At 36.6% G+C, this 12,615-nt stretch overlaps 3 protein-coding genes across 4 annotated transcripts; 2 read left to right on the forward strand and 1 right to left on the reverse strand.

The window, feature by feature from the left end:
• Window positions 1-4,882, forward strand: LOC105130282 (CMP-sialic acid transporter 5-like). The gene is made up of 7 exons (XM_011032709.1): window positions 1-298; window positions 887-935; window positions 1,096-1,322; window positions 1,984-2,182; window positions 2,261-2,404; window positions 3,238-3,312; window positions 4,382-4,882. Exons 1-7 carry the CDS (start codon window positions 171-173, stop codon window positions 4,541-4,543), a joined length of 984 nt encoding a protein of 327 aa, XP_011031011.1. The 5' UTR covers window positions 1-170; the 3' UTR covers window positions 4,544-4,882.
• Window positions 4,883-6,469: 1,587 nt separating this feature from the next.
• Window positions 6,470-7,244, forward strand: LOC105130283 (Ribosomal protein L23/L15e family protein). Its single transcript, XM_011032710.1, has one exon. It carries the CDS (start codon window positions 6,554-6,556, stop codon window positions 7,070-7,072), a length of 519 nt encoding a protein of 172 aa, XP_011031012.1. The 5' UTR covers window positions 6,470-6,553; the 3' UTR covers window positions 7,073-7,244.
• Window positions 7,245-7,434: 190 nt separating this feature from the next.
• On the reverse strand, window positions 7,435-12,302 carry LOC105130284 (BTB/POZ domain-containing protein DOT3-like). Of its 2 annotated transcripts, none has more exons than XM_011032711.1 (6): window positions 11,722-12,302; window positions 11,426-11,495; window positions 9,848-10,746; window positions 9,478-9,742; window positions 9,266-9,394; window positions 7,435-7,958 (listed from the first exon to the last, which is right to left on the reverse strand). In XM_011032711.1, the coding sequence occupies exons 1-6, from the start codon at window positions 11,907-11,909 to the stop codon at window positions 7,584-7,586; spliced, it is 1,926 nt and encodes a 641-aa protein (XP_011031013.1). In that variant the 5' UTR covers window positions 11,910-12,302; the 3' UTR covers window positions 7,435-7,583. The 2 variants fall into 2 exon arrangements, with proteins under 2 accessions (XP_011031013.1, XP_011031014.1); XM_011032712.1 differs by having other exon boundaries at window positions 11,599-12,302.
• Between the last annotated feature and the right edge of the window lie 313 nt (window positions 12,303-12,615).

A 12,615-nucleotide genomic window follows, 5' to 3' on the forward strand; every position in this document is an offset into this window, starting at 1 on the left:
CGCTGTGGTCAATGATAAACAGAGAGAGAGAGAGAGAGAAAGAAAGAAAGAAGAAGAAAAGGAAAGTATAATGCTTTTCTTCGTGGATTTTAATTTCCAGAGCTGACAACACAGGAAAAAGAGAAGGCAAGAAAACAGAGAGAGTGAGTACGAAGGTCGCCTCTCCAAAAATGGCGACGACGAAGCGGAAAGGTGGAGCCTCCGGATCGGAGAGAACCAACCCAAGGGTCTGGCTATACTCCATTTTGCTCACTCTTCAATACGGAGCTCAGCCTCTCATCTCCAAACGCTTCACCGGGTACTTTCCTTTTTCTCCCCCCCTACGATTTTATATAAGCCTTTCCTATTTATTATTTTTCCATGTAAATTTGGTACTGCTAGAATTCAATTCTCCTGAATGAATTTGATTTAAAATGCTGCTTTATTTACATCATCAATGACTGCGAATTCCGGTCATAGTTGAGGAACCAATGTTAGCGTTTTGCAGTACTGCAACAATCTGGATGCATAAATACTTTTATGTTTTGACTTGACGTGGTTTATTACAAAATCATCTAGGTCTATTATAGTTGTTGTTTCAGCTCTTCCTTTTATTTGGCCCCAAGTTAAAATCAGCTACGTTGGACGTATCTTATCAATACCAAGACTTCTTTCCGTGTTTGCTTTTGTTTCTTGACTCACTGATTCTGACGCCCCTGCGGCCCGGAAAATCTGTGAAATTGTGCACAATCTGGCTGTTGTTTTGGGTTCTTAATCTAGCCCAAGCTTTAATGGATCCGATGAATGTGATTTGTTATGGTCTTATCTGTTTCCTGTATGTTGACAAATGTTATTGGTAAGTATTTCCTGTGAAATTTCAGTCACCAATTCATTGAGTTTCATGCAGACGTGAAGTAATCGTGACTACGTCTGTTTTGACATGTGAGTTAGCTAAGGTAATTAAAGTCCCACGTACATTAATTTTAGTCTCTCTTCATTGATTTTTTTATAGGAGAGGACAAGGTCAAGAGCAATACCTACTTTGTTTTTTCAATCTAGAATGGATACTATATTTAAACACAAATGATCATCTACTCTTTTCCTTATGTTCTTCAGGTTGTATGTGCCCTAATTCTCATGGTAAGAGATGGTAGTTTGAAGAAAGTGTTCAGTCAGTGGACTTTGGTTGGGTCGTTGACTGCATCAGGACTTCCTGCAGCTATTTATGCTCTGCAAAACAGCTTGCTGCTGATATCTTACAAGAATCTTGATTCACTCACATTTTCAATATTGAACCAGACAAAAGTATTTTTTACCGCACTCTTTACATACATAATATTGAGGTATGTTCATGAATTTCTATTTTTTATTGGTACATTATTCGTTGCTTTTGAACTGTAGTAAGCATGCAGCAATGATTCTCGAAGTTCAAGCATTTAATATCTTATAGAACATTGAAATGATTCCTTATCTAGGTTTATTTGAGGCTTGATTCTCATGTCTTTGCAATGCTCCACCCAATAACTGTCTCGTTGATTTGAAACTTACTGTTTTATTTTCAAACGAATTCCTTACAAGTTCATATCTTGCAGTGGCTCACTAGTCAGTGTAAGAAAGGCTTGAAGTTGTTATGTACATATTGCTGTTGGTTTATATCTTTAGTAGACTTTCATCTCTTGCTCTTGATTGCTTAAGAATTCTTGAAATAGCATGCAGATCAAGCTGGTATTTAAAGTCATCTTCTTTTCCAGAGCTACTATATGATGACCTTCTCTTTTGGATATTTTATGAGCATGCAACATCTTTTGGATATTTTATGAGTATGCAGATTTCCATGCCATTATCCATTGGTACCAACATCTTTTAAAGTCATCATCTTTTAATAGCATGCAGTAGATTATGAAAAGACACTCAACTGTATCTATTTATATGGAACCAGTTATGATAAGTTTTAGGATTGTATTGGAAACTCTCTTTATATTATTTTCTGATGGGAATGTGCAGGCAGAAACAATCAATTCAACAAATTGGGGCTCTGTTCTTGCTGATAATGGCAGCTGTTCTTCTAAGCATCGGTGAGGGCTCTAGCAAACGCTCTGGCAGTAGTGATCCTGAGCAAATTTTATTTTATGGGATCATTCCTGTCCTGGTTGCTTCAGTTCTCTCTGGTCTAGCTTCAGCTTTGTGTCAGTGGGCTTCTCAGGTTTGAAACTTGTATTTAAATGATCTTACAGGTGTTTTTCTTTTCCATCCCTTCCAACATTATTTCCCATCATTTCAGGTTAAGAAACACTCGTCATACCTGATGACTGTAGAAATGTCAATTGTTGGAAGCTTATGCTTGTTGGCCAGCACCACTAAGTCTCCAGATGGAGAAGCTATCAGACAGCATGGATACTTTTATGGTTGGACTCCTCTAACAATGGTAATAATCTTATCCAATACTTCTTGCAATTGATCTCATTGATGACCTTGGCATACTTGGCAAAATAGTTGAAGTGACAAAGGGTAGTTGGAATGGGATTGGTGAAAGTTCTCAATCCAAATCTGGTCATGAAATAGAAAACAACTCCAGTTGATTTGTGGTCATGGTTTTTCAGTTGAAGAAGTTTTCTTGCTGTATAGAGCATCTCATAATCATTAGGTGGTCCAAAGGACAGGAGAAATTGTCTTTAGATCATATTTGTCTTCCCTTGGTTTACATCTTTTGAACTGACACAATTATAGCTGGATGGTGAAGCTCATCCATACTGGGCAGCTGTTATTGTTAGGATACCTGCTTTGATTTGGAATGTTTTTGGTTTGCTGCCAATCTCCTGTGACTCAGAATTTTCTTCTTCTTCTGGTTACTCAAGGAACAATAGGTAGCTGGTTATCTCGTGGGCTTGTTAAAATTCCAGTTAGTAATTTAATTTGAGGGCCTCAAGTGTGCATCTTGCGTTGCATATTGCTTTGGATTTGTGAAATTTATCTGCGATATATATTTGAAGTATGTATATTTTGAAATTCAGAATCTGAGGATGGGGGGTGGGTATTTGGTTTAGAGTAGTTGTGAGTTGATATGTTGTGTGCATGATGCTCTTTGTTCCTCCAGCTTCTTTTCTTCAAGCCTCAGCTGTATTGCATTCTAAAGTTTACGAAAATTGTTGCCAGTTATCTTACGGACAGCATTTTTAATTTTCCTTCTAATGGCATACCTGCTAACAGCTGTATCATGTGTGGTTTAACACTGACAAGCTGTGCTTGCTTATTTTTCAGATTCCAGTTGTAGCGAATGCTCTAGGTGGAATTCTCGTGGGCCTTGTCACAAGCTACGCTGGTGGTGTGAGAAAGGTAAATGCAGTGTTAAAGTGGATATTAAAAAGAAAAACAATAAAACTATCAGGAAATTGAAAAAACTGAAATAAACATCATTTCTTCCTTTTACAACATTTTCAATTTTCTATTAAGACATTGAAAAAATAATAAAAGAAAACAAAATATTAAAAAGAAAACCAATAAATCTAATTAGTTAGGTGAACTTTTATTTTTCTTATTCATTAGTTAGGGTTTAATTCATTGTCTGTTATATTATATCATTGTACATTATTTAATTTTTCAATATGTACGTTTGTCAAGTTTTTTCATCAAAATTGACATAACTATATTTTTCATTTCAAAAATATCATGTAGCTGTATGAGGATATGGTAGGAAAATTGTTCAATTTTTTTTTAAATGTCATAAAAAATAAAAAAAAGTCAAAATTACTCGGTCTTTAAATTTTTTTAAAATAAAAAGTTTTCTTTTTAAAAAAAATTAAAATCATATCCTTGTATTTCTCATGGGTATTTTTAAGATAAAAAGAATATAATTATGCCAATTTGGATGAACAAATTGGATAAAAATACATATTAGAGCAGTGGTATATATAAGGACATAAAAGACAATTAGAAATTAGGGAGATATTAGAGATTTGTTGAATTATATAAGGATATATAGAGTCATTTACTTGAGAAAAAATCATGAAGTAAAGGTACTTCAATTGCCATTTATGCATGTCAGTTTCTAACACCTAGACCCATTTGACATGGAGATAGATACCACATCAGCATATTTGTATTAGAAACTAATTGATGCGTTTGATTGATCAAATTTTGAGTACAAGTACTCAAATAGAAAAACAAAATCAATGGCTGATGAAGTGTTAATTGTCATGTAAGCATTTCGGCAACAAAATTAATGGAGATATGTAATTGATCAAATCGTGGGAGTACAAGTACTCAAATAGAAAATAAAATAAAATCAACACACAGACACAATTAGAAAAAATCATAAAGTACAAGTATTACTTCATAATGCAATTATCTGGTATTAAAATAAAATAAAAACTTTATCCCCACAAAGTTTTCTTGATGCCTGCAGGGGTTTGTCATTGTTTCTGCACTTCTTGTAACGGCCTTGCTTCAGTTCTTGTTTGAAGGGAAGCCACCTTCAATTTACATTCTTGTGGCTCTTCCACTCGTCATGAGCAGCATTTCAATATACCAGAAATATCCATACCAAGTAAAAAAGAAGGAATCATAGTCACCCTGACAGCAAAAGGGAATTCATTGAAGTAGCCCTGTAGATGGAGGTTACTTTTGGTTTAAAATTTAGGCATCCAAGTTGTACATGGATAAATGCTTCTCAATGCAGATTCCTACCAGTAGATGGAGGTTTCTTTTGGTTTAAAATCTAGGCAGTCTTCGTTCGAGAACATTTGAATTCAACACGGATTCCTACCAAAAGGAAGAGAACATGGTATTGATTTGATTTGTGATTCCTTTGAGATACGGATGACTAGAGTTCTTTAGAATCTCAATCTGTGTATTGAAGCCCTTCAAAATGAATATATTTTCTTGTTGCACGTGTGGACTCAGGTAAGAATGGATTTTATGCAGATAACAAAACCACGCACGTGTTTTGAAATGATGTTTGGGCCTTGATTTATCTATTTCCGAGCCGCAGATTTGGGTTTTGTGGGGTTGGCTTTCCAGTGGGTGTTATTTTTTTCCCTTGATTTTTAGTTGAAGTCACCAAATTTGTTTTTTCTTTGAATTATAGGTTTCCTAATTTTTTCAAGGTTTTTAAGATGTTTGCATTTGAAATGCTTGGAATGGTTTTGTTTTTGTTTAATTTCAGTCTCCCACAGATGGGGCATTTTACTGTTTCTGTCATTAGATCTCATTTTGTTGGTGATAGTAGCCTATGTGCAAGGTTATTGTTCCTTTTGTTTTGTGGGTGTTTGGAGTTGCTGTCGTGGTTATTGGTGGAGAAAGAGGTTGCAGTGGCGGTTGAAATGATCGTTAATTCAGTTTGAAGGGTAACGGGGATGAGATTGACTATGGTATGGTGTGAGTAAAAGAAAGCTTGGGAAAATGAGGGAAGATTGATTTTTTTTTCTTGGTGTGGATTTTAGTCTCTAGACAGTGGTCACAAATTGTGTTGTGATAGGAGGTGATTGAGGCTAGGTACGGCGATGGGAAAAATTGAAAAGGAGGCTAGTGTTTTTTGATAAAAATGATGGATATGGATCGAGAAAAAAGATTGGTTTTGGGTGGAAGAGGGGTTGTGTTTGCTTGAATGGAGAAGGAGATTATGATGTGGGTGATATTCGATTAAGAACAATGTTGTTGCTGGTGTTTTTGATTTTCATGAACAGGGCTGATAGAATCCCAGTGTTATCGGTGGAATAGAAAAGAGAGACTCATGTTCTTTCATTGGTGAATTTTTAGGGTTTATTTTTTAGATTTCCTTTAATTTTTTTTCTTGGTGTGGATTTTAGTCTCCTCTAGACAGTGGTCACAAGTTGTGTTGTGAGAGGAGATGATTGAGGCTAGGTACGGCGATGGGAAAAATTGAAAAGGAGGCTAGTGTTTTTTGATAAAAATGATGGATATGGATCGAGAAAAAAGATTGGTTTTGGGTGGAAGAGGGGTTGTGTTTGCTTGAATGGAGAAGGAGATTATGATGTGGGTGATATTCGATTAAGAACAATGTTGTTGCTGGTGTTTTTGATTTTCATGAACAGGGCTGATAGAGTCCCAGTGTTATCGGTGGAATAGAAAAGAGACTCATGTTCTTTCATTGGTGAATTTTTAGGGTTTATTTTTTAGATTTCCTTTAATTTTTAATATCTCTTGCTTTTGTAATTTTAACATAATAATGATTTTTTAGTTATTAATTAAAATGTAATGATAATCTTGTAAATAATTTGATTTGTTTTTCCTTGTATATACAGTGTTATCAAATTATAAAAATATAAACGATAATTTTATTAAAAAATAATTAAGCTACAGTAGAGGGAGTAAATTTCCATAAAAACAATATAACTAAACAGAGGACGAGGAGAGGGAAAAAAATCAAGTCGTCACAACATCTGCTGCCTAAGGAAGGAAGGGCCCAAACACAAGCCCAATAAAGGTTTTCGAGCCCAAATCCTCCAGCACAACTGTACAAACCACGCACTTGACACCACCGCTTCTCCTCCCACTCTTATAAACCCTCCTCCTAGCTCACTGGTGTAGGCAATAGCAGCTACATTTCAGCAAACAGATGGCAGGCAGATTGGGAAGAAGAGTAATAAACTTCGCAAACCTCCCCATAAAACTCCTGATGCCTACAACATACACAAATATCTCTGAAATCGCACTAAAAACAATCCCTTCAGCCTCCAAAATCGAAATCAAGCGCGTCCTCGAATCGCTCTACGGCTTCGACGTCGAAAAGGTACGCACTCTTAACATGGAAGGAAAAAAGAAGAAACGCGGCGGATTCCTAATCGCCAAGCCTGACTATAAAAAAGCATACGTCACGCTTAAAACTCCCCTCTCGATTTCGCCCCATTTATTTCCGATTAGAGTTATTGAGGAAGAGAGGGCGAAAATGAGTAAGAAGGCACCGGAGAGTAGTTTTGTTGAGGATAATAAGAATCACTGGCTTCATGACAAGAAGAAGGAAAGTGTCGGCGGCGGCAGCGGATGGCGCGGCGGTCGTGGTCGCGGTGATGTGGCGACTGAGAAGGCTAAGTTTCCTTGGAGCAGCATGAGGAGCTCCACTGCTAATTCTAGGTAGTGTAGATTTTCGGGTTTTATTTTAATTGAGAAATGAGAAATGTTGGTTGATTTTGGTAAATTCTGGTTTACTATGATTATTTGTGTTGGATATTATCGGATTTAATTTGATTGGTGCTGCTGAGATATTATATAACATGGGAATAATGGTGTTCTTACATTGATGGTAGCTATCACAGTTGCAAATTATTATTTGAAAGATTAGGATTCATGTGCTTGTAGAATGCTAGTGCAAAACAAAGTTTTCTTTTTGGCAGTTGATTGTTATTGAAACAAAGTGGGCTTCGAATTATGGATTTGGTAATGGCTTCAGTGAGTGGGATAGTGGATACCCCTATAGGATTGATAGGAATGAGGCTGATGTGATGCACTGGGATTTATTCCTGGCAAGCTTTTTTTACATTGAATGAAACTACAACATGGCTTATTGTATGCTTCAACAAGAAAGATGCACCAAGCCCTTTTTGGTTACAGGTGGACTTTCGTTTAGAAAACATGTAATTCATATAAAATCATGATATGAATAGTCTTCTTCTGAAATTCATTTTGTGGCCAAGTGAATTGGGTATCTTATGTACTTGTCCGCTTAAATTCCCATCTGATTTTCTATGGAAAAGAGCTGATGTTCTGATCTTTGTCCAACCAAAATTCCAAGCCGATCTATTCATATGCTTGTTGTTTTTCTTTCTGTAATCGTGTTGCAGTTCAAAATAGTCCCTCTGCAGCTCTGTCATTTGCATCTTTACATTCTCTAGCTCTGCTCTTAGGGTCCTGATCTCAGTTTTTGTTGATGTTTGAGTTATTTCTTGTTCTGAGCTGTTACCATTTGCTACTGGCTCTTTTCCTTGCATTGCTGCCCTTATTTTTATTTGCTCACAGAACAACACCTGCATGCCCATTTCATCTTAGATGAGAAATGTAAATTTTGATGAATTATAAAAGTCCTATAGTCTTTCCCTTTGTTTTTGGCGCGTATTTGCACACCATGCTGTAAAGGTCTGTGATTTACACTGGGGTTTGTTTTTGAGAATACTTGTTCAAAGACAGGGAGTGTTTTAGCAGCTTTTGGTTGGAGTGGTTTTTGGATTTGACCTAATGTTTTGAAATATTGCTGATTACCGTGCTTTTTACAATATCATCAATCTCTCATGTGGCAGAGTGGGGATTGACAATAAAGCAAGCCAGTTAGTCATATAAAACTTCTTTCATTTTTATGTGGTTGCATCTTGCATAGAAGTTGGCATTGTCTTACAGTAAAACATTCCAAAAACAACAACTGAGATAGCACACATTTCTCAACAACAGGGGTAGCACACATTGCATTTAGTTTGATTACTAGGTTCCTATGGCTGAAATGGAAGTCAGTGGTAGTAAATGGGAATGTTTTGGACACACATACACTTCATGTAGCTTTGGTGTCCAAAAGTTCGTTCCTGCGGCTTTTTCTTGGTATCTCAGAATTGTGTATTAGGGTAATTGTAGATTTTATGTAATTAGGTGTCATTCACTGCATTAATCCCCCTATCCTTTGTTTAATCCAGAGCCCCTTTTAGTTTACAGAGAGACAGAACTGGAAGGACTGTGTATTTAAGCAGATGAAGTTAGTAAAGAACAACTGGAAGATAACTTAATTAGAATATTTTTCCTTGTGCTGATGATGGTAAGGGTGGTTTGATATGGGCAGGAGTTGCAAGCTTGAGTGGAATGTAGTTCAAGGTGGTGAAAAATTTGTGTTGAGTGATATCTCAGGCAGAGTAAAGTAGAATCATATAACAGACCTCTGTGGGAATAAAACTGTTGTTAGTCGGAAACTTTTTAGAGCATGTGTGATTATGTGAAGTGCATTGTGTTTTGTTGGCACTTGGAAGGTTCTTCAAAATGCGCAAAGTTGACCTGATGCTATCTCTCAGATTTTACCAATTTATACTCTAGATGACATTGCAGCTTTCCTTGCCTTCTAAACAGCTAAACTACCAATTTTCTGTGTCCTTTATTAAGCATTGTAGAGTCATACCACTTGATCCTCCTTTATACTTGACATGTTGTGGCTCTTGGCCACCCTTATGGCTTTGGATTTAATGACCGAAAGAAAAGACATAAATTTACAACACGGGCACCATGACAGGCATATTTGTTTTGATTTAGAAATGATGAGTATTTTTGATTTATAGTTGAGGATTGTTGTATGTTTTACCTGAATAACTGTTCGTAGAGGCAACCTATCATTTTGTGCTGCATGCGAGCATGCATCAAGCGATAACTTCCCGCAGTTCATTATTCTGCACAGCCTTTTTCGGTCATGCTCAGAGAGCAAAGGATGATCCTGGAAAGAATAATGGAGTTTTTAGGCTTTGCCATAATGCTTATCTAAAAGGATGAGTACCAGAAAGACAACTGAAGGCAAACCTTGAGATAGGTGTCAATGGCTCCATAAAGACCGTCATCACATGTCCGAGCTTTTTCTGGCAGGGCTTCAGCCAAAACTTGAAACTTGGTAATGGAGAGATCAGGGTCCTTTGCAACCACAGTTAGATAACTGTCCAAAAGCTTACTAACACTTGATTTCCCTGCTGCCTGTGACGGTTGCTGCTGCTTTTGTTCATGCATCAGAAAATATTCAACGATTCTCTGTATCACTTCTATGTTGTGCATTGTTCGTTGTTCAAGTGAGCTGTATGAATACATGAATCATAATTAGATATGGTGAAAAGACTTGCAACATTTTTTTAGGGAAGGTCAAGCAATCTTAAGGAGAATAAGATTGTTGAATACTCACTTCACTAATTTCTCCTGATCTTCACTTTTATAATTAGGAATCAAAAGATCATTCACATTGGCATTTTCCAACACCATCCCCACTCTTTTCTCAAGCTCTGAGATCAAAGCTTGGGATGCAGAGTAAACCATTGCCATTTTCAACATCTTCAGCAAGAACTTACATGGGACTGCTTCTGGTTGAGGAGGAAGTATGCTTACTAGGCTTTCAAAAATAGACTTTTGCTCCTGGCTATGCTCAATACCCTCACCTTCCTTCCTTCCAATCAAAATACTGAACTGCAGTTCATTCTTTCCATTTCCATATTTCCTTGGACCTTCTAATTCCACATCCATGCCTGGCAGCCATCTTTCTGCATATTGCATTATACATTTACCTATGATCTCTGGTTTTGTTCCCCTTGCCCTTATTGCAGTTATAATTCTTATGAAATGATCAACTCGAAGGGAAGCCACATCATCAAACCAACATCCTTCATCATTAACCATATCTCCTATTGTTGAATTGTCTCTAGAAGCTTTCCATGCTATTGACTCACAACATCTTCTAACTATTTGGAGGTTTTCTGCCCATGGAGATAAAGTTTCGCAGGATTTGAGAACAGTTATGGTGTCTTTCCATGATGAGCGGACTACAAATGTGAGGAAAGCTTCTGTCTTTGAGATGAGATTTCCATCATCAAGTTCTTCACTCATTTCTAGGAATTCTGATGCGCATCTTAGTGGAGCAATGTTGCTAGGGTTTAATTCTAGTGTAAGACCATAACAGAACTTTAGAATGATTTCAAAAGCTTCTGGTCCACCTGGGAAGTTTTCAAGCTTGAGTTCGTACCCAAAATTTGAAATTGAAGGCAGAAGTTCCAAGCGGCCTATGTAGCTACATTTGGATACCACGGGATACTGGATCAGGAGAAATAGTGTGGTTATCAAATGATATCAGCTCATTCACATTGGAAGTTCATTTCTTACAGACAATGCATTAGATCCATTGGTGTGTTGTTTTACTTTGCCTTAGCTATAGGTGAAATCTTGTCACGTACCAAGGGAGGTTACCTTAATTAGGATTTGCTCGTACCTTGAGAATTGACTTGTTGGTATTGTTTACATTTTGCACTCATAAATCAATTGAAAGAGCAAAAGGGAAATATGTTTATGACTCTGGTGAGCGCAGATGAAGTCTTAATTTTGTTGTGTTCATAACTTAAGATGTTTTTGTGAATTGATTTTTCTTTTCTTAATGTGTAACATAGCATGAAGTTGTATTTACTATATTAAACAGAAGAAATAAGAGAATAAATCGAGATGTTTTTAGCCATTGTTGAAGTTGAGCCATGTCCTTCTCTTATCCTTTCTTATCCCCCCCTCCCTTTCCCGAAGAACAGTAGTATAAACCCAGTTAATTGCCATCAACCTACACCCTGAAAGTCTCCAATTCTTCTCCTTTGCTAAACTTTAGTTAATGGACACTCCTAGTTATAATTTTGTTTAATGTTTGATATGTGTGTGTGTGTGTATATATATATATAATGATTTTACACCTGAGCAGGTGAGATGTAACTTTATCATGCTGGCTAGTTACCTTGTGAACAGTAAAGGTGATGTCTTGAACTTGAATTGATAGATCCGTCGGGATTTGGGAATTGACAAACCTGTGTAGTGGAAAACAAACAGAGAAAAGCATCAGTAAGAGATACAAGAAGTTTGAAAACAGAAAAGGACCAAAACGATAAATATATGATTAGGTATTCTAACATTAGCTTGGTTATGATTTAGAAACAAAACACACGCTAGCTGTCTTTCGACAAACTAGCAGTAACGTTGCTAGTTCTAATCGCTGGCTTGAGAATCCTGTATCATCGCTGATTTAAGTTGTACCATGAGTGATCATTCTTTTCAAAGCCATCGGCTATTGATATGGCTGTAGGAGGAACTATGATGCTTTGGCTGTAAACTTGATCAGCACCACCAGAACCACTCTCTGAGCTCTGTGATTGAACAGGTGGAAGGGACTTCTTCATGGTTACAGTGAAGCTGCATGGCGTTGTTGTTGTGATCCTGAACATTTAATGGTGTGAGGACATGGGGGGAGGAGACAGTGGGGCATGGCCATAAATTTGATATGTGAGTCTGTGGTTGGTATGGGAGCGCTGTTAGGTGAGCTGAGAATTTCAGAAAATTCTGATACAGATCTATCGAGCTCATGGGAAAAAAGAATGTCAGGATTTGAATTGTCGATCTTCATCCACGTACGTTACTTTCTAGCATTTAGTTTGTGTCAGAATTGCAGGGCCTTCAACTCTATACTGGTAAGAGACGAGATTGCATGTGCCTCCTGTCCAAATCAAATCCATTATATCTGTTAATGGCCTGCCTGATGTCATCATGGCATTGGTCCAAATTTAGTTCTTTTATTAGAAACTCTCTCTCCATACGTATGAACTACTCATGTATTGCGCACCCCCATTTTCAATTTTTATTATTATTTAATTTTGTGATAACAAGAATAAATATGTTAAGAAATTTCAATGAACTGAAATTATAAAAAAAATTCTTTTACTTCAAATTTTATTTTCCTATCAATGCATTTGTTTTTTTTTCTTAGTAAAAACACGTATCTTTTATAAGTAATATTGAATTTTTGAATGTAAACCTAACACAAAACAAACATTCACTCTCTCGCAAAACTCTCTTTCCTTATTCATTATTCATGTTTAAAATCATGTTATGATTTTCAAGAAACAATACAAGAGAATAATTAATCTTAGAAAA

The sequence above is a fragment of the Populus euphratica genome, unplaced genomic scaffold, assembly GCF_000495115.2.
Source record: "Populus euphratica unplaced genomic scaffold, PopEup_1.0 scaffold45.1, whole genome shotgun sequence".
Taxonomy (NCBI): domain Eukaryota; kingdom Viridiplantae; phylum Streptophyta; class Magnoliopsida; order Malpighiales; family Salicaceae; genus Populus; species Populus euphratica.